The 25,253-nt window shown below is 45.7% G+C and overlaps 2 protein-coding genes across 2 annotated transcripts; both read right to left on the minus strand.

The window, feature by feature from the left end:
* Positions 1 to 14,176: 14,176 nt before the first annotated feature.
* Positions 14,177 to 15,475, minus strand: PtA15_15A475 (uncharacterized protein; the record flags this gene model as incomplete). Its single annotated transcript, XM_053163683.1, has 4 exons — positions 14,177 to 14,572; positions 14,662 to 14,794; positions 14,864 to 14,871; positions 15,401 to 15,475. 4 exons carry the CDS (start codon positions 15,473 to 15,475, stop codon positions 14,177 to 14,179), a joined length of 612 nt encoding a protein of 203 aa, XP_053027634.1.
* Positions 15,476 to 16,998: 1,523 nt separating this feature from the next.
* On the minus strand, positions 16,999 to 19,528 carry PtA15_15A476 (uncharacterized protein; the record flags this gene model as incomplete). The annotated part of the gene is made up of 5 exons (XM_053163684.1): positions 16,999 to 17,340; positions 17,419 to 19,060; positions 19,125 to 19,141; positions 19,222 to 19,265; positions 19,336 to 19,528. 5 exons carry the CDS (start codon positions 19,526 to 19,528, stop codon positions 16,999 to 17,001), a joined length of 2,238 nt encoding a protein of 745 aa, XP_053027635.1.
* Between the last annotated feature and the right edge of the window lie 5,725 nt (positions 19,529 to 25,253).

Raw genomic sequence — 25,253 nt, forward strand, 5'->3', positions numbered from 1 at the left:
ATGCAGTAGGCTGAGGCAAAAGCATCCCCCTGAGCACCCTTTTATTTTCTTTTATTAAACACTCCATGTGCCATTGAATTCAGCCAGAATAACATAAATAGGGTATGTACACATGAAAGGGATATGTACAGATGAAAGAAATATGTACGCATGAAAGGGGAATGTGAGAAGGTGTATAAACACATAAAAGGGATATGTACACATGATGAAAGGGGTATGTATGCATGAAAGAGGTATTCATGCATGAAAGGGGTACGTGCAGTAAGAGGTATTTGCACATGAAAGGGATATGTAAACATCAAAGGGGTATGTAAACCTGAATGATGAAAGGGGTATTGAAAGGGATGTAAAAAACTCAAAGGGGACATGTAAACATGAATGGGTCATGAACACATGATGAAAGGGGTATGTACACATTGTGAAAGGGATACATGCACATGAAAGGGATATACACACATGAAAGGGGTATGTGCACATAAAGGGCTATGTACACATTATGAAAGGTGAATGCATACAAAAGGGATATGTGCACATGAGAGGGGTATGTGCAAATGAAAGGGGAATTTTTACATGAAAGGGGAATTTGCACAGGTATCAACTCCTGTACTCAGTTTTTTGTACCTTAGACTCACTCTTGCATAAATTAGGCAATGTGCATGGAATCAACCAGTGCTTGATTCATGCATGAGGCATAGCTTGCCTTGAGCTCTTGCATCTCAACTGCAAGCAGTTTCTAGAATTTTTCTTGCAGTGCCTTTGCAGCCACTCATATGACATGTAATACCTTTCTTCTGATGTTTCATTGTCTCTCCACATTCCAGCCTCATTCCAGAACTTTCCATCCCCATAGCATTTTCAGCCTCAGCCCCTTGATTGAGAATTTTCACTGTTTCATCTTTTCTTCCAACCACAACTCAGCCCCATCACTGCAAAAATAACTTGGTCAACTGCTTGCAGTTGACATGCAGGATACTCAAGCCAAGCTGCCATTGTAACTCCACATGAATGCAGAAGTGCCTTTGTTGGCACAGTCACTGTGCAAGGTGCACAGTGACTGTGCATTGAAGCTTGGGTTGAGTCAAACCTTGAGTAAGGCTGGTGTAACACCACAAGCTTCCTCAGAGTTGCCGCATGTCAATTGCTCACAGTTGACACAGTTTTTTTTGCAGTGCATAATATTTTGTATATAGTCTGCCCTCTTTGGCCTTACCTTTTGTTCCCTATCAGATCCTGCCCCAGAAATTCAGATAACTGGTCACCATTCACTAGCCTAGCTTATGCCATTAAATCAGAGTGGAAAAGCTTGATAAGTCTATGCCAAATATATCAGGTTGGACAGATTTTACATTACCTTTACCTTGCTATTAGATTAGTAGAAAGTAAACCCTTAGACATACCTCAAGGATCTCCATAGCCACACCTTTCCTTAAGAGTCCATACTCTTATATTATTTTTCTTGTTCCCCTGAGAGGCAGCCCTTCAAGCACCAAATCCCTCTCAAGCTCTATTCTTCCCTCAGAGTAGTTCCACACCAGGTCAAGTGAGACTGGGTTTGTGGGCAGGTTAGCTGACCAAGGCTATTTTGAGTGGGCAGACACATTTGTTGGGTCAAATTGAGGCTAACTGATGTCAGAAATGCCGTAGCCTGAGGCTAAATTTCAGGTTTAGGCTAGCTAAATTTAGCCAGCCTCAACCTGAAATCCACCCTGAGGTTTGTTGACCTGGGTTTAGCCCAAAGCAATGTGATTGACGGCTGGGTTCAGTTCCCCAAAATTGTCAACTTAACCCTGTTGAGTTGTCTGTTAGTCTGCTACCATGACGTATCACCACAGTATGGAGGGCTGTTGGATTGACCCATGAGCACTACCAACCAACCACCCAGCTGGCAGCCACAAGCGTCTGTAGCCTAGTTGGTAAATGCAGCACTCTAGTATGTGTCTCAGCATAGCTGAGGTTGTGAGTTTGACTCTCACCAGACACATCTTCATTTTACAGTCTCTACAGGTTATGAGCCCAGAGCTACCTGAGCGCAGCTTGCTTACAATAGAGACTTGATGAATTTGTGAATTCTTACTTGTAAGACCACACAAACCCCTATAAGCCTACATCTATATCACGGATTCAATCCCTACGCTGATCATCTTTCCTGGGTCTCATTCCCACTCTCTCTTGGGGTCAATCCCCACTTCCCATCATGTAGCAAGGGGGTGTGTTGAGTTGTCTGTTAGTCTGCTAGCATGATGTATCACCACAGTATGGAGGGCTGTTGGATTGACCCATGAGCACTACCAACCCACCACCCAGCTGGCAGCCACAAGTGTCTGTAGCCTACACAGCGGGCAATTGGGTGTCGCACGCAGCCCGCAGTGACACCCGCGTAAAGGGCCCTTGGCTTGGGTGTTGCTGCGGGCTGCGTGCGACATCCAATTGCCCGCTGTGCTAGTTGGTAAAGGCAGCACTCTAGTATGTGTCTCAGCATAGCTGAGGTTGTGAGTTTGACTCTCACCAGACACATCTTCATTTTACAGTCTCTACATGGCGGACGCACATTAAGGTTTTTCGCCAAAAAACCTTTGAAGTGAGGGTTTTCACTTGGAGAACCTCCAAAGCCGCGGTCCTTTGGATGATCTTTGAAGAAAATCCAAAGATTTTCCAAAGGTGGGGCAAAAACTTTGAATGACATTCAAAGGTGACAGAAATATCTGTCCGACCACCGGGTTGGACTGGATAAAACCTTATTTTCCAACATCTCACTCTACTCCGAAGTCCATTGGGAGGAAGGACCCTCCCCTCCCAATATTCTCCGGAGGACCTTCAAATGCCGCTGACTTCAATGGATCTTTGGAGGCAGAGCCCTCCCCTCCCAATATTCTTTGGAGGACCTCTGGAGGACCTTCAAATGCCTCTGACTTTGATGGATCTTTGGAGGCGGAGCCCTCCCCTCCGATTTTTCCTCTGGAGGACCTTTGAATGTCAACCCGTTTGATGGAGGCAAGTGGTGCCAACATGCATGGCAAAGGGCATCGCTCACCTGGACAGTCTCCTTGACATCCCCCACCAGCTCCCCTCCGCCAACAAAGCCACCGATGTTGTCTCAGAAGGAGGGCACCCACCCAACGGTAAGCGGGTAGTTTTTTCTTCCCTCCTTGCTGACAAGAACACACATTGACCACTCAATTTGACCCGATAGGCTCGCGAGGAGTCCTGCGACGGGTTGCAGCCTATTGGCCCCCAACAAGAGGATGTGGTGTCGCAAGAAGACGGCCCCAACCCCCCCCCCCCCCCCCCCGGCAAGCTGCAAAACGCAAGTCTTTCTTGGAGACATTTGTCAAACAGACAAACCAGTTCTTCTCCGGCGACTTTGGTGACAACAACAATCAAGACAACAACGCCCACTCGCCAAAGGAGGAGCGGTCGTCACGGGTCAATCAACTAGCTTTGTCCGGTTTGTCGGCTCATTTGACTCAATTTCCCCCAACACCAAAGCAAGTGAAGACCAACAGTCAACCCAAACCTGCGACCCCAACCCCTCCAACCTCACCACGTGACCTTTCAATGGACCAGAATCTCGAATTGTGCCACATCAAGGCCGGGGACAAGGTGACTCGAGCTGCGATCAAGAATCATTTGCTCTACCACTGGTCTATCTTCAAGACCCTCTGCGACCTCGGGATCCGCTATGGGCCTGCGGTTTTGCTCACAGACGGCGTCCCCGAGGCCATGAAACGACTCAACCAGACCTGACGTGTTCCCTCCCGCACCGCCACCACCCCCACTGCTCATTTGTTTGTTTAAAATGTCCTGTTACCCCTGTGACCCACCCCCTGCAATTCTTGTTTTGTCCCATAAGCTCATGCCCCCCTTGTGTGTTTATGATGGATTTATTTCTGCTGATTTATTCTATTGTGCTTGCCTCTATTACCAATCCTGCTCTCTCTTGGTTTGATCTACAATCTCCTGCAAGCTGATGCAATCTCTGTGTCTTATTTATTGTTTTCTTGTGAATTACTCTGATGGGAATATCATGCTTATACAATTTGCCTCTGAAGAATACTTATCCAAATTACCTCTGAAGAAAAATAAAGAAGTCAACCAAAAAAACTAAGTTCAATTGGGCTATACACAAGCATGCAGACTTGCTTGCACAACAATGATGGAGAGAAATTCCCAAGCTAGCTTCATAAATAATGATTGACGTGAAACATGCTACACCCATTAATGAAATGTATGTGGTGAACAGTGTGGAACTTCTACGCAGGGCGTGATCTGAGCTTGGAAGGGAATATAGCAAAAACTAGGTAAGTTTAGGCTAAAAGGTGCTTGAAGGGCTGCCTTCCTATAATAAACTCTGGAATAAATTAACACTAAGAATTTAGTGTGGCTAAATCAGAAGAAGTATTCTTAAATATTTCTACTGCAGACCCTAAGAACCAGGACTCTGTGCGTGGGATGAGAGGTGTTATTGTTTGACGTAAGTGACTTTTAGAAGGGTCAATTTATATTTGTTATGTTATCAAGTTCTCAATTTATGATTTCAATTTATATTATTATTATTACTATTATGATCTTACTATTTAGATGGGTGATGGAAGCAGAAGTAATTTCTTAATATTACTATTTATGCTGGCATGCGGAAGAAAGGGAAAAAGAAGGGGCAGAAGAGGCCTCCTTATATAGTAAATAATCTAGTCTGAGAGTGGATTTTACCAGTGTGAAATAGAATACTACTTTGGGATGCTGTACAGTTGTAGTGTTGAAATACTAATCTATATTGGGAAGCTGTACATGATATTTGTGAAATAGTATACTACTTTGAGTTGTGATCACTTGGCTTGTTCCTCTTTGGGTTGAAAACATGATCTAAGAGTAGATTTTCTAACATGTGATATTGGAATCTTTCAGCAGTGTCCCTTTTAGTCCTAGAATAGATTTGTAATATGTAATGGGTGTGATTTGTATGTGAAACTAGGATTCTACTATGTACTTGATTATGTAATTAAATAGACTAGTACTAGTTTTCTGGGTGATAACATAATTGAGAAATATGTGTAAGATGTTGGTTGTAGTATATTTTGTACTATATTGGTTTTATTTGTACTTTATAATATATTATTATCTTAACTTTTCCCTATTTTTGACGTGTTTGTAAGTGGATTAGTCTTACCACAACAGCTACATCCTTTGTATGAAATGGTTGGGGTCCCTTTTATGAAATGGATGGGGTGAAAAATTCAGGAGCAACAAGGTATAAATTGTGCTACATAGTAGAGGAACATCCATTCAAATAAACAAAGACATTTTAATCACTGAGATCATCAGGCTCATTTTCTCCGCGCCACTTTTGGAGTCCCTCATGCAATGCGTTCATCATTAGTGATTCGGGAATGTATTGTGGTTGCAAAGAAGATTAATTTCAAGGCGGTGGATCTGACCCTCATGATGTGCAAAGGAATTCAGCAGATGACTGTTATAGTTTGTGTGTTGGATGTGATGACACACAGATGTTCCCTCCTGTTGCTTGTTGACTGGCACTGCGCCTTCAAACATATTGCAGCCTCCATCAAATTAGTTATGCTGTACATTGAGACAACACTTGACCATCTGTTTGTAATTGTCAGGAATCAGCTTTCTCTTGAACTTCTTGATTATTTTCAGTGTATCATCATGTGTTTTGTATATAAGAGGGACTTACAGGGACAGGTACAATGGTTGATGTGGAACTTTTGGCCAGTGTCCACATTCATGTATGATGATTTATCTGCCCACGTGTGCATTCCACTCGACGCAAATAGAATTGATTCCCTGGAGTGACCTCCCAAACTGATTGAACACACGCTATCACATGGCTATTTTGGGAACCTTGCTCCTATTAGCCACATAAAATGGATAGTATTGTTATTACTGGTTATCAGTGGTAGTATTTTATGAGTGTTTTGCATCTTTGCTCACCAAATAAAACATTCCCTTGTAAATGGTTTCCTTTGAATTAAGTATGATTGAAGAAACTTGCCTGATTCTACTGTTTGGGAAGTTTAACCTCAGTGCGGATGGGATTTGTTCTTCATCATATGGATTCACTTTGGGATTGTGTAAGTAGGGGTATGAAATCATGGGGTTCACTGATTTTGAGTTGTAACCAAAAGAGCGTTGAATATGTTCATTCTGTGCAAATATGTTTGTAATTTCTGATGATGCTTGGAAGTATTCTCCTGTTTGACAATCATAAATATAGGCACCAGAGAATAAGAGCCTCTCTACATGATAATTGCTGAATGTGAGAGCCAGATCATGACTGGGAGCTTGTCTGTTGGAATGAATAGACGCAGTGCGGACTATGCCATTGTAAATCTCAAATTTCTCTGTGGCAAACAGAATTGGTGGTCCAAATCGCCTGATTGATTGAGGGAGGTGTAGCAGCATGTGAATCTTTGGTTTATTTGACCATCTGCCTGACATTTTAGATATGTGATACATAAACTGCCAAATAACAGCTGTCAGTTCTTGTAAATACTCTTCCATATCTTGGATGGTGGTCTGAAACACCATACTTGCTATGTAGCACATTGAGAACCATAGATCCTGTCATATATGGGAAAAAGACAAATGAGGCCACCTGCAATATTATTTGAAAATCTTTCCCAATGAAGGATGCATGGTGAGCCATCATGTAAGTGGCCTGAAGAGGTGGGAAATTGAGTGCATCAGTATTGAATGATTGTAATCTGGCTTCCACTTCTTTGAGGTGCCTCTTGCTTAGCCAATTTTTCATGAAGTCCTCCAAAAGGTATTTCACACAACCAAGTAGGACTACATGTAGTATTTCCACTGGTGTGTCATTACAACCATCAAAGGAGGCAAGTTCTAGGTATGAATTGAATATTCGTGGTCGTGCATTTGTTGCAAGTTCATTGATTCTTATCCTTTCATGTACCTTCTGTGTGTGCAATTCAATCAATCTATGGTTGATTTGGTCTTTCAACCCATACTGTGCAGTTTTGGTTTGGAATTCATTCTTGGTATTTGTATAATATGTTTCCCAAAGATCATGAGATCAAGATCTAGTTTCATGCCACTGTCTGAAAACTGGTAATTCTGGGAGGCCAAAGAAAGATCGTAGAAATTCCAATGTGCACCTCTGGCTTTTGGATTGCACACTCAGATGGCACATTCTGCAAGGATTATTTGCTTGGCCAGGATTGGTTGTGCTGGTAATTTCAGCTGCCATTGGTGAGTCCGCCAGGAATGCCAGAGGGACAATCATATACATCACCTCCTGTTTCATACCAGCGTCATATACAATGCCACCTGCATTTGCCAATGTGCTATGTGCATTTGGTATAATTTCAGATTCAGATGTCCTTCCTGAAAAGCCTTCAACATTTCAACATATATTGGACTTACTTTATTTCTGCTACAATTGGCTCCCCAATTTCCAAGGCTGATGCAACATTAGAGGTGGCAACAAAATGACAATTATACTCCATATTGGTCATTTCTGGAGGCAGGCCACCTAATGTGAAGTAGTATGAAACATGCTTGTTCCATCGTTTGGACTGGTTACCTGAGGTGTCATCCGAATATAGGGTGATGGGAACATGGCGGATGACCCTGTGGTCAGCCCTATCTCTCCATTCATTGGGAACTGGGATTGTTTTGGAATAAGTTGGCATTCCATGTTCTGTCATTAGATACAGATTCAAATGAGGTGATTAGTGAACATGTCATCCATGTGAAGCAATATGATATGTGAAAGGCAGCTTACCCCATATCACATTGCCACACTTGGACATCAACAATTCTCCATCAATATGAAAGATCTCCTGGTAAGTCTTGTTGAATATTCTGACAGGTATCTCCTGTAAATCTTGGTCATGATACCCGATGTCTGGCTGTATGTAGCAATGGAATTTTCCTTCTTCATCTGGATGAGTGAATTTGGGCCTAATACACTTTGCGTATAAATCATTTTCTACCTCAGTGACCTTCTGGTAGAAAAATATTGGCACCAAAATGTAAATATCTGGTGATCCAATCAAAGTGATGGGCTCAAAAATATAGTAGTGTTGGTTGCCTACTGCAGCCATCTGCACACGGTGTTGTCGGGGGAGGTGTTCAGGCCATTTTGCACTTTGGTACAATGCTCTGATGTTCTTACCATTGGTGTCATGTGGGTAGAATTGTAAATGTGGGTGTACTATTGGATTAGCCAATTCCTGGAAGATGAGAAAAGGCAGGTCAGCACTAGGTCACTATTTCAGAACTCATCAACAGTCATAAATCAAAAGAAGCCCACGTGTCCAATAATATCCCTCAGACTCAGATAATAGCAGGTGTTATTGAATACTGACACATGCTGTTTTAATTGAACATCTAACGCTTTCCTAATCAATTCCTGGTTTCTCTTGATGCTATCCCAGTGTGGGAGTTCTATGTCACACACAGTCAATATGATACGTATCTGATTGTACATTGTCCGTGACAATCAATTATGAAGGTGCCCAAGCATGAGAGCAGATACTGCATACTGGTGAAATGTATTGATATATATGGCCATGCCAAGCAAAAAATCAGCCATTATCTATTGATGATGATGAGACATAGCTGTGAAATAGACAGCTTACCTCCTTGGATCTGAAAGGGAATCAAGAGGAATTTTTGCATGCTTCTGCAAATTGATGATCAGGGAGAGGTGCATCTTGACTAGGGAATAAAACCTCTTCATCCATCAATCCAGCCGCCAATGCATTGTTGACCCAGCGTTCCATTTCTTGGGGTCCACAAACAACTTCATGTCTTGCATCCAATCCAAAACCAAAACCAACTGAATTATCCATATCCACCTCCACCCTTTGGGAATGGCCAGGTGGAGAGCCCTCAGGCAGAGGTGGAGGCAGAACATCTGGACCAATGTCAACATGCAGCTCGGGGGGGTCCTGGGTCCAAGTGTGCAGTATTGATGAGGCAGGTTGTTGTGAAATTTGTGAAGAATGTGCCATCTGATTACGGAAAGCCTGTACTTCATTGAACTTTCTTATATGTGTGGAGGCTTTAAGATGTAATGGAATATTTTCCTCCTTGGCCCATTTTGATTTACACATAATGCATCTGTATCTGTATGTACCATCAGGATACATGTGATGCTCAAAACCTGATCATAAACCAGAAAATATCAGCAAGTTCACCCAATTGGTGCAATCAGACCCAACCCTGCTTACCAGCGTGAATGTTTGGGGGGGCTGTGGGCCGACCCCAGGGACTTTGTGGTAGCATGGCAAAAACAGAGCTAGGATATTCCCAAGAAAGCTTTCCTTATATGCAAATTTAATAGCGGAAATGGGGGAAATGATATACGGTATTCATTTGGGGAAATGGGAGGAATGAGTGCCTTTATTTTGAATGTGTGCCTTTATTTTATGAAAGTGTGCTTTGTGTGCCTATATTTTATGAATGTGTGCTTTGAAAATTTTATTTTATCATAATTCAGACAGAGCTTGCTTTTATAAGAAAGGGAAGCCCCTGGACTTTACAATCCGCCCCTCTTAGCCGCGAAGTCCGCAGCGCAGCGCCGCCATGAAACCCCGACTCCATCAGACTCAAGGAGTCCAAACACTGCCACGTCACCAGGGGACCCATCACCGCCACTCAAACTTGATCGGACTCCACAACGCCCCTCAGACTCCACGGCACCAACACCATCCCAGCCCTCACCCTCGCCCACACTAGTCTTCCCAATGGCGCAATCAATTGTGCAACCAAATCTGATGGCCCACCCAAACACTTTGGCGCAACCGCTTTTGATGTCGCAGGCAACACCAGTGTTGCAGCCCCTTGGTGGGCAGCAATCCTTGGACGAGTTTCAAGGTAATTACGACCCTTTGGGCACCCAACAAGACTACAGCTTAACCCCCGGACATGGCCCACGCCTCATCCCCAGTAACAACCTCTCCGGACACCCAGCCCCCCCATTTGGAAGCAACCCGCCTCCTCTGTCGGAAACAACTCCCTTTCCCTCAGAGGGCCCAATCATCCTCCTGGTGAGTATTCTTCCACTCACTCACTCACTCCTTCCCCCATCTCATCTCCAACCCCCTCACCTTCAGCTGAAAGCCTGTCAGGTTCCAACCCCCCAGATGTGCACAACCAACCAAGAAAGGCAGGACCCCAATGCACGCCCACAGTGGCCCGAACTGGCGCGCCGGCGTCCCCTTACGCCATGAATCCGTTACCACCCAAACCCCATCAAGCGTGGTCCCCAAGCAGCGCCAACTCGAGGCAACTGAGTCGATCCTTGCAATCAAGTGCCGGAGGGTCTGCGGCCCTTTCGCCCGAAGACCTTGAGGAGATGCAGGTGGCCCTACAAGCCATTGAGGGCACCTTTTTGCTCAGTCCAGAGCTGATGGAATGGGCCCAGCCCCTATTTCAGGTGAGTGATCAACCTTCTTACTCGGGTCAGGTAGTTTTTGTTGAAGCCTCTCAATTTTCCAGATGACTCCAGAAGCCCGCAACATGGCCATACTCCTATTGGCCCTCCATAACGGCCTCAATCCGCGCTTGACATCTGTTGGCTCAATCACTATTCCGGACAAAACCGCTTCCCCCTTTGAGTTCAGCAACCTCTTCAAGACCCATCTCTGCAAGACCATCCAACAAGTGTTACTCAATGAGGACCTTCAATCTTACGGCAGCCGCGCCGCAACTCGGTTGCGTGTCAATGAGACCCCAGTCTATAAAGCCATTGTAAGTCTCTCTCTCAGTACATCGCAGTACATTTTCTCACCTATCTCTCAATAGGGTGCAATCAAGAGTGCATCGGCAGAATTCCGCGCCGCACACTTACCGCCTTTGGGGCACGATGGCCCCAAATTTAAAGCTCTTTTTACCGAGTACGTGAAGCAAGAAAAAACAGCTCTGCTCATCAAGGTTGGTCTCATGGGGGGGACACCCTCCAAGGTACCCAACCTCTATTCCCTCATTGCGCACGTTTACTCAACATTCCACCCCGATTTCAAAAAGGCAAACAAGGAATTCATTCATAAGAAGGTTCCTGCCGGCGCCAAGATCCGCTTGTGCTACCTGCGCTTCATGGCCAACCATAACCAAAACACCCAACATCAATAATCAACCCAGAAGCAAATATCCTTCTGGGACAATATCAACGAGGACCTAGTCAGAATCAGGAAGAAGTCACCCGCATACGGTGTGGCGTACTCTAAGATCATCTTGGAGCTTGACCAACAACTCTGGGACTGTAAGAAGACCGTCCGCGATGTCGACGACCAACTGGCCAAGAACCAAGAGCCCCCTTCCAAAGAACAAATCATGGAGTGTGTGGCCTCCATTGCTCAAAATCCACCCCCCCCCCCCCCCGGAAGTTGTATTACCTCCCAACTAAAACCCTATCCCTTTCCCTCTTCTTTCTCTTTCCCCCTTCTTTCTCTCTCCCCCCCTTCTGTCTCTGCTCTCTCTACATGTATGTACAGCCACATATTAGCCAAACAAGAAATACACGCAGCAATATCCCAAGCAATTGTGAGGGGCGGGCCCAAGGGCCCGCCCAATCCCGGAGCATTCTGTCCAATCAAGCCCGATTGGGGGAGCCCAATCAGAGGCTCCCAATCAGAGGAGCCCATTTGGGGGAGCCCAATCAGAGGAGCCCGATTGGGGGAGCCAATCTGGGGAGCCCAACAGAACGCACACTTTGAATGGCCTTTGAAGAATCTTCCGAGTGCCTTTGAAGGCCAGTTCAAATGCTTTTGAAGCCTCTTTGAATTTGCCATTCAAAGGGGCTTTGAAGTAGCAATTCTTCAAAGTTTTTCCAAAGGCCTGCCAAAGGATCTTCAAATGTCCTTTGGAGAGTCTTTGGAGGAAGGTTTTCCTCCAAAGGATCTCCAAAGGACATTTGAAGTTCCATTGAAATCTTACTTTGGAGGAACTTTGTCAGATATTTTGACCAAGTGCCAACCATCCGCTGCTGCTGGCGGGTACTTTGGAGGCTCTCCAAAATACTTTTGGAGATACTTTGGAGTTTTGCGTCCGTCGTGTACAAACCTAACAAATGCAAATGCTCTTAAAAGCATTGTACAATCAACAATGGGTGACTACGCTACCCGTAGCGGTAGCGTAATGATAAAGTAGCAAATTTTTGGTCGCTACCGCTACTTTACACATAATTTTTATGCACTACATTATCCACAAATTTCTTTACTACAGTTTAACTGCAACTAAGCTATCAGGGGCATGACCAGGGCCCAAAAGGCATGTTTCCCCCCCGGATAGAGAATCTCTCTGTGGACCCTGGGTGGGTACCCACTTCACACCTGCCAGACAGTGCCGGATACGGTGCTGGGTGTGAAATCTTGTCTACCAGGCAAAGGTAATAAACTGGGTGGTACCTACTACCCGCCTGTACTCCGCTGGCACCAGCCAGTACTCTGATGGCGAGCTTAGTCAGTCCTCCCGTCTGAGTTGGCAGGCTGGCGCCCCTCGCGCGAAGCGCGAGCCTCCGAAGGAGGGACTTGGAAGTAAGCGGGGAAATTTGGTGTGAGCGCTGAGGACCACCTCCAACCATTTGGCTGGTGTCAAACTTCAACACCACACTAAATTTGCCTCCTGCGGGCCAATCAGGCCGCCCTGGTGCCAGATTAAAGGCCTGCATCTCGCCTTAAATCCTACATAGATCACATGACATTAACTCAAACGGTCTTGAAGTTACAAAGCTTGTAACATCATCTTACCAAGATTCTTGGATTGTCTGTACCTTTGTACATGCGAGGCAAGTACATAAGAGCTAAATACACATGCCAAAGTGTACAGTTATGGTGGCTTCTGTACTATGTTTTTGTAACAGTACAGGTAGGATACAGCAAGTTTATTGGATAGTGGAGTGTACAGGAGTGAAAAAAAACAAGAGTTTGACTTTTGGAAAACAGCTCATTGTGTTTTTTGAAAGGATGTCTAGCACTGCTCTGGGGGGATGGATAGATGATGGATGGATGGCTGGCTGCGCAAGCAGCCAGGCTACAAGGCCGTGCTACTCATGACCCCGTATGTTGCGTGAAAAATGTGTAGGTATTGATTTAGTGGAATTTGGGTGCTGGCCAGGACTACGGTCTGTCAGCTCTCACGCCAGAATTCGCCACTTGGGGGCAAGCCTCTCTGTGAGACAGAGACCCTGCGGGGCTCTCCTCCAGAGAGGCTTGGTTAAGCTCGCTCTGATGGCACCCGCCAGTACTCCGCCGGCACCCGTGAGTACACCGCCGGCACTAGCCAGGCGCCGGGTCCTTCTTTTGGGCTGAAAGCCATGGAAAATGTGTGGACCCGTTACCCAGGGCAAAAACACGCTACACTACCGGATTTCTGGGGGCAAAAATTATCCCTGGCATTACGCTACGGCTCAAGATGTAAATTCCCCACTACGGGTAGCAATGAAGTAGCGGGGCACTCATTTGTATAATTACACTACTGGAACACCCAGATAATGTAGCGTAATGTAGCGACCCATTGTTGGTACAATTACACAATTATGAAACATCATTTTTTTAGACTTTTGTAAGTAAAACATCATAAGTTTACTTACAAAAGATAAGCCCCTTTAACAAACAGAGTCTTATGTATCATATCTCCACCTCAAAAATTGCATATGCAATGACTCTGAGACCCTGATTTGTATCTAACTTAACACAAGTCCCTCTTTTTGGAGGGCCTGGTGCAGCCTGGGGCGAAGCGCCCCTCCCGCGAAAGGGAGGCATCAGAGGATCCCTGCGGGACAGCATCCCCCCTCCCCAATCAGAGGGACTTAGTTAAGTTAGGATTTGTATAGTCGTTTAGCCCTGGCTTGTCTTTCGGGATCAAAGTAAATCATTTTGTGATTCCAAATTTCAAGCAAAGACTTTCAGCCCGGAGCACCAAGGCGTTGCTCTATTCTGCAGTACCCTCGTAATTGTTGTGAACTTGCATACTTTTGTATCAAGCAAAATAAACTAGACCAAGTGCGAGAGTGTTTGGCTTCCGAAATCGGGCCCGCCGGAAGCTTTCTTTGGATCACAATCACAGCACTATATGCATTGAGCATCGAAGAGGGTTGACGGAATTAAAACAGTTACAAAGATTGAAGCTATTACATAAGCGATTGAGGAATAAACAAGAAGAGCATTTTGAGCTTAAGCTGAGGATTAGCTCAAATTCTTACGACCTTTGCAACCCGAGGGTTGCGTGGGCTGCGCGAACAAGCGCCTCTAGAGTGATCAAACTTTGGGATTGAATTGTAAAGGGTGTTTGATTTGGCCTTGGCTTTCTGGAACCTTTGACGGGAGCGGTAAGGCCTCGCTTGATTGTGTCTGTGACTTTTCGGATGAGTCTTCCCGAGTCTTCGATATCTATACATGTTGTCTTTCCCCTTATTTGCCTTGAGGGCACCGTGGTGATGGTGAATGGTCGTAGTCCGGGCTTCCTCCTGATGATCCGCATAGTTGAATACCTGGGCCTCGTCATCATCTGCCCCGCCGTCGCCAGACTCATCATCCTCGCGGGAAATTGTGAAAGTAGGACTTTGAGCTAGGATAGCTCCACCTTCCTGTCATGCAAAAGAATTGTAGAGAGGATGCTTTAGCCATGACGATCGGATAAGTGCTCGATCTAATTCCAGTGAATCGATTTACTGACTGGACTCATTATGTTGATTTGGTAACCACTGCCTTCCTTGAGTCCTTTAATGGCCGAAGGAGGTATATCGTATCTGCCCAATCTTTTTGGTAAGCCTTTCACGACGAGGGTGCTCAGTGCAGTGGGGTATGTACTGAAGCAAGTAAGGATTTTAGACACAGTTCCACCAGAGTAGTGAACGTCAAGCTCAGCGGCGACTTACCTGGGATCCTGGTTCGTTATTGCAACGGAGAAAGTCGCGGGATCAGAATTAACGCTTGACCATGTCAATGACTTCTTGTTCCCCATGCTAGTAAAGAGTCGTTCTCTTAGTTTCAAGACTGATTGAAAAATATAACTTATATTTGGATACTCAACTACCAAAAGTCATTTGTCGCTGGTGAGGTAATAAGGTAAGCGTCCGCGGAACGAAACGGTGAGATTACGCCGAGGAGGAAAACAACCATAAGCGGAAGGCTGTAGTTAAGCCCCATCAGATACCTGTTTTGAACCATGGTAGGAGCTGTAACGTATGCTGGTGGAAAGGACAGCTTGATTTCCTTGTGAGCCAAGGTTGATCTGGCTTTTCGACTTGTGAGACGGTTTTGAGGTGATGTCGCTCGTCAATGGGTAGGGAAACATCCATAGATGGGACTTTGGAGGACATTTTATAGCTTGACATTCAGAATTGGTGGCTGGGTTTGTCGTTTTCATCTAACCTTGATGACGCCTAAGGTTGATTTTTCAGCTTAGTACTTACCATTGCGCGGGATGTTTGCCGTGAATCCCAATTATCCTTTCCGTCAACTGGCATGTTTTGACCGCCTTCCGCCATGATGGATTCCACTTGGTTCGGGTGCTGGGTGAAAGATATGAGCCGGTGAGCATTATTGAAAAACCGCTGCAAATATGCAAATGTCCAAGAGACATGTCAGATGGCTCCAGCCCATCGGCCGATGTGCCGACCTCAAGTACTCAGCTGGCCCAGTCGCACCGTCGGCCACTATTGCTCGCGCTGATTTGTAAATCCAGTTCGTCCCGCTTGATGCAATCAGCCGGTCATGTACGAGTATGTCTATCGGCTCAGGAAGATTTCTCACACGAAGATCTGTAAACCCTCCTCGCGCTTTGACCAGCTCGGCGAGAGAAATCTACACCTCTCGGCGAGAAATCCATCTCGCCAAGGGGTGTGTCTCTTGGAGAGCTGGTCAAAGTCCAGCTCGCCGAGAGGAATACACACCTCCTGGCGGGCTAAATTTTTACACCAGCTCGCCGAGGGTGTTCTTCCCGGTGAGCTGGTCAAAGCCCAGTCCGCAGAGAGGTGTGTGTTCATCTAGGCGAGCTGGACTTGACCAGCTCGGCAAGAGACATACCTCTTGGCAAGCTGGACTTTGGGGAATTGGTGTCCCCAGTCCCGTACGCCAGGTATGTGAAAAAAGGCACAAAGTACCGCTGGTACCCGCCAGGCGGTGCCGGGTCCGGTACTTGGTCCCTGCTTTGGGAAAAAAACTCACCCGGTACCCGGGTGCCAACCGTACCCGGGTCCAAATGGTTATTCCCTAAGCCAGGAACATGTTTTCCTTGAAGAGTGGTGGGTTTGAGTGATTGTGAATCAATAAAAATGTTTGTATGAATATTGGACACCATTATTGGAGGACTTCCTGTTGAGTCTGGGAGCCTCCCAGATCTCAATTTACACACCCATACTCTTTAATTTTTGGTAGAAGGGAAAATGTTTTCCTAACCCTATAGCTCATGACTTTCATTTGCACTAATTGTTGATTTGGTAGATGTCTTAATTTAGCAGTTAGAGGGGCATCTAGAGCTCTCTAAATGCCAATAGGAAGTCCTCCATTGTATGTCATAAATGGGCAAATTTACAATCACAGATATGGTGTGAGCTACCCCAGACATCATGAGTAAGAGTGTTTCTCTGGTTTACCATGAGTGCAATCCACTTTCCAAGTTATTAGGGATGAAATCCAAAACTGCCATCAAACAATCCTAAAGAACACAAGATTAATGATATGTGATTGAGAGCATTGGATTTTACGCCTTGGCCAGAAAACATAGTTTTGGATAGAGGAAGCCAAGGGACAGGTTTTCCTTCAGGAGTGGTGGTTCCTTGGAAAATGTTCATATAAATTAACAAAACTCAAGAAAAGTTGAAAGACTTGACTGATTTGTGGAAGGAAGAGGTCGAGACTACTATATCCAATACTAATCGTTCTAATATTGGAGGTAATATAGCTAACAGTCGGAGAGGAAAAGATCAAGGGAAATGGGGGGAGACCTAACATTGAACCCGACGTAGTACGTCTGACCAGATGTCGTAGAAGAAAGCTCCGATGAACAGTTTTAGAGCTTTCGAGCATCGATGATAGTGTTCCACTCCCAGTCACGGACATCGCGTGAGCCGCCCCAGACATCAAGAGCAAGAGCGTTTCTCTGATGTGCTCTGAGAGCCTCCTTGACGTCCACCATCCGCTCCTCGTGCCCCTCCTCTTCACCAGGCTCCCACCCTTGGTCATCGAATGCAGACCCGTCGAGATCATACTCACTCGTCTCCAACGTCGCCTGCGCAGCGGGTATGCATCCCGGGTCAAGCTTCAGAGCTAGATGAGCCTCGTTAGTGCCGATCAATGTACCATAATACGTCATCGGTTCCGGCGTAAAGCTCTCCACTGAAATTTCAATCGTCTGAATAATAAGACAAGGGGATAATGATTTTAGTCAGCTTTTTTTCACTGAGATAATCAAGAAAAAAATAATACTGACTCGAATGGCTATTTGGGACCCCAGGACGGCAGTCTTCCTGTCAACTTTCTCAAGTTGGTCCCATTTTTGGTTGAGGGTTGTAAGGAATGTGCCCCCTTGTTGATCGGATTCGTTGAGGCGGGAGCTGTGGCCACCGGAGCCGATGAATTCTGCGTAAGCGTTTTCGATGTCCCTCTGAATCTCCTGATCAAACTCTGATCCATCTGACCCTTCGTCTTCATCCTCCTCCTCTTCCACCCTGCCTTCATGTTGTCCTTGTTGCAAAAGCCGGGTCTTGGCCGCCAGTCGGCGGCGGCGTTTGAGTGATTTCTTGCGGTTCTTTCGCGTCTTTTTGCTGGTCGTCTGTGGAAGTGTGCTGTCGAAATAACTATACGTGTTACCGATTTGGCCGGGTGTCCAGTAGGGATCGAGCAGGTTGATCGAGGTGATCAGTATGTTGGATGGGATTAAATCGGCGTGTCGGGCTGAGGGGGGTGGTCCATGAGAGCGAGTGGCATGGGTGATGGAATAGTCAACAAACTCTTGCTCCTCGTCCTCATCGAACGCCAAATAATCATGGGAGACATCTTCTCTCTGGGGTAAACTGGCCTTTACGAGACTGGGAGAGGCGGAAGCTGTCCCGTAATTAGGAGATGGGGGCGTAAAACAAGGGCTCTTCACTGGGTTCTTCACTGGGTTCTTCACTGGGCTCCTCAAATGGTTTCCAGATACGTTAGATTCAAATACGATCTTGCTGGGTTGAGCCAGCTGCTCGGGACAGGACTTGCGCTTGAGGTTCTTTCGTTTGTTCTTGTTGGACAGGGAGAGCATGGTGAGTTGGGGATTGGAGATGATTGGAACCGTTTTTTGGGTGATTAGTCTGGAGGTTTGAGTGACCGGGGCTGCAGTTTGGGTGCTCGCAGCCGTTACTGTTTGTATGCATGACCGCTTGGAGGGTAGTTCGGATGGGTGGGATGATGCTTCGGATAGAGTTGACTTGGGGACGGATGTGCCAGGTTCGGAGTCAGACTCGGATGAGGAGGTCGAAGAATCAGAGCTGGATTCGGTGGAGGAATCGGAACTAGATTCGGGCGAAGAATCAGAGCTGGATTCGTCTAGCTGACTGCTTGTCTGACTAGTGCTACCCTGACTGGATCCATCCTTCCTGACTGAAGAGTTGTTGGTCTTGGCTCCTTCGTTATTACGCCCCCCCTTGATCAGCTGAAGCGGTTGGGATTGAGGTTTGCTGGTTTGATCACATTGGCCTTGCGCTAGACTTCCAATGGCCGATAGCTTCCTCTCGCGTTCTCTCATCCTTCTGATTTTTTTTCGCTGATTCCGGGCCTTGGTGGAGGGTTTCCCTTGTCCTGGTGGTACAGGTCGATCTGTTGGAAGGTTGTCACTCTTGGCATTGGTTTTTTGATCGGATGGCGACGTGGACGAGGTTTGAATCTTAGAAGGGTTGGCTGCTTTGGGCTGATGAGTCAGTTTGGATTGGTTGAGTGGTTTTATTGCACGTTCAGCCGGCTGGCTCTTGCATCGCTGAGGCGGTAGTCGCTCAGAGGGGGTGTTGGGTGGGAGTTGAGTTTTGCTTTGCGATCTTCGTCTTTTCTTGCTAGTCTCCATCTGTGAGGTAGATGGAATGGGAGAGACGGTCTTGACACTACAAAAGGAAAGAGCAAACTCAGCACTAGTCAAACTGAAGAAAAAAAAATGGAAAGCCTTACTCGATCAAGTCATGGGTCTTCGGGAAATCAAAGTGTGTTAATACATTTATCTTCATCTAAGCTTCCAAACTGAACCTGAGCGGACAAGTGAACTCACAGGGTCGATTAGCGAACAAAGGCTTTGATCGAGGAAGGCAAAGGCTTGAAGTGATTTGGAGCGAGTCAGACATAAGATCGATGGGTTGAGGATAGTGCAGAGTGAGTGACATACCATCAAGTTCGAGCAAGATATCTTGAGCAGTTAGTGGGATCGACTGAGTGTCCCCCAGCAGGCTGAGGATGGTAGATTTGAGCGAGGAGATGAGCTGGTTGGGGTTGAATGGTACCCAAGCTTGGAATGGCCGGAGTGGAGGATGAGTTCGTATCCTGACTCGGCTGGGGGGATCGCTGGCGAGCAAGTTCATGATGGTTGGTCGAGAGAGCTCTGCAGTTTTTCGAGTGGTCCAGCTGGAGTGGCTGCCCCCTTTTTTTTACAGGCTGAGACGGCGAGCGGGCCCGGGCCCTCGGCCCAAAAATGGGCTCACCCAGAAGGAGGCCCCGCTCAGCAGCGCAACGTTTGTTGAGTTCCAAAGTTTCCCTGCACAATTTGCTTGTATAGCATGTTTTTGCCTTCATTGCTAACATTGTTGATATCTGCCTCACTGAAATTTCCTTCATCTTCACAAGCTGGAAAAAATCTTTCTTCTTCGTGACTGAATCCAATATTTTTTTTCATCTGTTCATTGTGGCATCAGCTTTGTCCCCTCGAGCGAGCCTGTGGAAAAATAATCACCAAAAACTGAACAAATGTGCATAAAAACGAGCAAGTTAGACATACAATCTTATTTGCCCCAGAGGGTTTTCCTCCTCAGAATCCCCTTTGTCATTGGATTCAATTGCACTGGAATTCCCAGATTTTTTATTCTTCTGAGTTCCGAATGGGTGGAGAATGGACTGGTCTATCAAGTTGAGGATGTGCGAGCGGAGAACTGTTGGATCCAGTGTGTCTTGCCTTTGAAGCAAGGCCACTTCAACTTCTTGACCTCCCTTACCATCAACTTGTTGTTGGTTGGATTAATATTGCTTACAAGTTACAACCCCACAGATCTAGGCAAAGGAAAGCTTGGTGGGCCTGGGAATCAATGCAGAAAACTGGCAAAAGAGGACTTACTTTGTCATAAGAGCATCTCCACCGCGGGGTGTAAAATGCGGGTGTAAACCCCTTTTACATCCCCGCAACCAAAAACAGTACCCCACCCCGGTGTGGTGGCCCATTTGGTTGACAGCTAGTCAGAAGCAGTTCCCTCGCCACCAGCAAGATCAGCTCTACTCTCAAGACCCTCAAGATTTCAAGATCATCAAGACTTCATTCTTCAAGATCCTCAATATTCAACCTTCTTCAAGACTTCAAGATCTTCCCCTCCCTTCAAATTCTCTTCCCTATTCCCTTTTTCCATTCCCTCTCTCACCTATCCTTTTTCACCTTTCTTGGTCCTAACACAGCATTTGCTGTGGGTTTGTTGTTGGTTTTTTTTTCTTTGTTTTTCCTTTTATCCCCTGTTTCCTCCTTTCTTTCCTCCATTCTCACTTGTATGGTTTTTGTTGCTGCTCTGTGATCTTTCATTTCTTGGTGCTCTGTTCTTCTCTTTCATCTCTCAGTCAGGCTCAGGGTTTTTCTTCTTGTTCTTGTTTGTTCTTTTCTTGTTTTCTTCCTTCTTCTCTGTGTTGTGTGGTTTTGTTGCGCGCGCTTGCGCGCGCGGATGATGTGATGAAATGTATGTGACATGTCACCCTGAGTCCAAGTTCAGCTCGAACTTGGATGATGGGTGGCCATGGCATTCTGATCCGCCATCAAGAGTCTATTGATCATCACAAGTCCGGCATTCCGACGAATCCAACCTTCATCAAGAATCCCCAGAATCCCTCAAACAAACCGCTGTCAAGAATCAAACCCTCGACGAAACCACTCAAAACCACTTCCAACGCTATCACCTTGAATCCCTTTGACTCATCTTTTTTGGACCAATCCACGAGGGCAGCCACCAGGCATCCATCCCCTCCCAGCGCTGTCGCCGGCCTAGCACCGGTCGAAGCCCCATACCGGGCAGTAAATGAGGTGGTATCTCTCCCCGGGAAGTAGAAATCGAGGTTGCAAGGGTAGATCTACCACCTCACTACACCTCCGCTCTCTGCCAAAATCAACCAACTCCAGGCTCATTTTACACCTTGCAATCCATCTCTCAACCCCCCGATCTCACACCACACCACACCACACAACTCAACAAGCATTCAACTCAAGCAATGCCTTCCTCCACTCATCCCAACCCACCATCAACCCCAACTCAGAATAAAACTAAAAAAAGGAAAAATACAAGTAGGTTAGCTCAAAATTATTTTCCAACTTCAATAGATAGCTGATTTTTTTTCTCACATTTTTTTGGAGTAGAAGCAGGTCCAGTGATTGAAGCCAAGATCAATGATGATGGACCAGCCAGTCAACCATCAAAAAAGCGGCGCAATCGCAACAAGATCAAGCCTGCATCTCTTGAACCTCTTGCCGACAAAGTAGCTCCATTGTCCAATGATGGTGGAAAGAAGACACCTGCTTGTTGTCAGCCACAGAGTACATGTCACAGTACCTTACACGTACCAAGTACCTGCAATTGTTCACGGTACATATAGTACATTCCTTTTTACACCTTTATTACATATGTATATCATTAGATACAAGCTTAAGAATGTACTCCTGTTATACATTACATTACAGATAACCATAGTTAAATACAGTTACCATAATGTACTGTTGTTAGGAGAGTTAAGTTACGTGCAACAGTAAGATTACAATACATTGTAATATTACTGTACACGTGAAATACCCCAAGACAGGTATCACTCTTTTTTTTTTTTTTTTTAAAGTGCAGATTTGATTTGACATTGCGCACTATAGTGTATACCCTCCGTTTGTAAGTAAAAAAGCATCTACAGGCTAAAAAAACAAATCTAAGTATTGGGAGAGTGCCCGCATCACTTATAGCTTGAGGTTAAACTAGCTTAGATTAAGGAATTGAAGGAGGAAGAAAAGTGGGAAAGAAGTGTGCTATCATGTGTTCCATCAACATCTCTTGCAGATTTGGAGATCGTGTGCCATTGTTGGGCAATTCTTAGACCACGGCAAATGAGCAAACTTTTCATCTAGTTGGTTAACTGTCTTGTTGGAGGTGATGAGTTCTTGCAAAATACAAACGCAGCAAGTTTGTGCAGTCGGAGCAGAAGATTTAAACTTGGTCGAGTTGTGGTTTCCATGGCATTTGCTGCATTGTGGGTTGTTTTTGCACCACTTTGCTGTGTGGCCCATCCGCCAGCAGCGGAAAAATTGTGGTATTGATTGTGTGTAATGAGCTCCTCAATACATTTCATTTTGGAGGAAGAGGCAAGTTCGTTCTATCTTGAGTGCAATGTCTTTATTGAGGAGTTGTATTACTATTGATCCGTTCTTTTTTCCTTTGTCCGCTGGATTGCTTAACCAGCGCGCCGATTGAATTAAGTTTGGATCAATTCGATTTTGTGTGCCTAGGGCCTCTAAATGGCTTTGGTTGGTAGGTTCAAAAATGGCGGGTATACCGTGTAGCAGCACTGGGTATTGATTTGGAAAAGTTATGAGGCTGGGGCAGAAAAGCTCGGTCCACTTGTGTTTGTTTTTGAGCATCCATTGAGCTTTGGGTCAAGACGGAGTGTAGATTTTCAGGTCTTTCAAAGGCAGGACCGCAATCCCTGCCACTTCAATTGGCGCAGAGTCGGTGGAGGTGTTGATCAAGGCCAAAGCCTTGTTGATATTAGTTGTGATTTCAGTAGCTGACAACGAGTCAAGTTCGGCGAATCCGGGGGGAGTGCAGATTACTAGGCTAGCTGTCTTGAATTTGTTTATTTCTTTGTTTGTCGGAGCTTTAAGCTTGGGATCCTTTGGCTGAGTCCCCTTTTTTTTTGTGTCACTTCGTTGGTTTGCGGCGACCAAAGCCCAAGTCGAGTGCGGGGGGATAGTGGTTGGGATTGGTCGTCGTTCTATGCGGTCCAATTGTTCAAGTATCTTTTTGAGAGTCTGATTTTCCGGTTTGTTGTTTTTGCTGGGTTTGATATTCTCTAAGGCTCTCTGTATTGCGAGAGTGCTTCGTAGTGCATGGACAATTTGATTGAGATTGAGTACTTGAGTCGGGTTTTTGCTTGAGGCTGCATCGTTGAGGAATTGGATAAGAGTTCCAGTTATCTGGATAGCCGTCTGAATAGGTGTCTCCTGGAGGGATACGGCAGGTGGGGGTGGTGGATCTGGGGCAGGTGATGGAGACATTTTTGGCTAAAAAGTGAGATTGTGGTTCGTGGCAGCCTTCAGGTATCACTCATTTATCCCTGTTACGCCTCAGTCCCCATTTACATAATATATTGGTTATGATATAAATACATAAACAATACATGATGTAATCCAATTCAAAGAGCACTGAATGGAATCACTGATTGGTTATGATCAGCTAGTGTGCACAGCTACTGATCTAGGATCAGTACTGATCATTACACTGCCCTGATCATTTCCAATGTTGATCCTCATGAGGATCCGCTTCCCTTGAGCACTTCCAGTTCCCCCCTGGTCCTGAAGCGCCTCCAAGCGCCTCATGTTCTCTCCTGCTCTTTTCCCCTCTATATAAACACGCCCCCTAGGACTGTTTATCCCTCAGAATATATTTACAGAAAAGTTTAACCCATACTATAGTTAAACAGTGCTTTCATTCTCACCCATCATTCAATTCAGGAATACTCTCAACTCTTGATTACCCTTACCTTTCTGTAGGTAAAACCACGAACCCAAGTTGAGTTATTCCTTGGATGCCTATTAACACCCTGTGTTGATCTGGATGCGCCTTAATTGAGCAAGCCTATCAGTCAAGATTACTGATAGAGTGAAACCTTTTACAGGTCTTACCACAAACCCATTGGCCCATCTTTGGCATCTTACACTATCATCTTGCTAGTAACAACCCTCCCAGACACAGTTAGTTACCTACAGGCTGACACTTGTGCTCCCAAGCCCACCAAGAAGAAAAACGTTTTGAAAAAAATCCACTGTGTTGAATGAAGATACCAAGAAACCATTGCCTGTCGTCCGTGCTCCCAATTACAAAGAAGATGAGGATGTCCAGATCTGTCGCTCTTGGCTTGAGATAAGCAAAGATCCTCTCAATTCTACCAACCAAACGGCCACTACCTTCTGGGCTTGAGTTTGCGAGCACTACATGAAGTAGATTCCTGAGCACAATCGCCCACTCAACAGCGTCAAGTATAGATGGCAAGCAATCCAGCAAGCCACCAACAAGTTCCATGGCTGTTTCAAACAAGTCACTCAAGCCAACCAAAGCGGGACCACCAACTCTGATCAATTGACAGCAGCTTTGAAGCTCTATCATGCACTTGAGAAGAAGACCTACACTCATCTCCAGTGCTATCATGTGCTTTCACCCTCGCCGAAATGGATTAGCTACTGCGAACAACTCGAGCAAAAGAAGAGCAAGCTCCTCTCTGATTCCAAGAAGCTCGATCCACCCTCCGATGTCAGTGTCCCCCAATCCAAGGCTGCAAGTGATGCCACCGCCACCAATGCCAGGGAACCTATTCGTCCAATTGGAAACAAAAAAGCAAAAGAAGCTCGCACCGAGGAGCTGAAGGACACCAAGTGGAAACAAGACTTGGTGAAGGTGCAACATGATCTGGCTTCCCAATCACAGGCCCAGATTTCCATCCTTGCCAAACAGAAGGAGGCACTAGTCTCAATGGCCGAAGAAGTGGTAATGATGGTTGATCCAACGACTATTCCGGAGGCGCGGCAACCTTTTTTTGAGTGGAAACAAAACAAGATCATGGATAAAATGTGAAAGGAACAACAGAAAGAAAAGGAGGAGGAAGAAAAAAAGAGGAAGGAAGAGGAAGAAAAAACAAAGAAGGAAGAAGAAGAGAAAAAGAAGAGGGAAGAAGCTGAAAAAGAAGGGAAAACGAATAAAGTCAACCAGAAGCAAAAGCCAAAAAAAACAATCACACAAATGAAGATTGCCGCAGAAAAAACCCATGCTGTTCGATCAAGATCAAAGCAAAACGAGATCGAAATTCAGA

The sequence above is a fragment of the Puccinia triticina genome, chromosome 15A, assembly GCF_026914185.1.
Source record: "Puccinia triticina chromosome 15A, complete sequence".
Taxonomy (NCBI): domain Eukaryota; kingdom Fungi; phylum Basidiomycota; class Pucciniomycetes; order Pucciniales; family Pucciniaceae; genus Puccinia; species Puccinia triticina.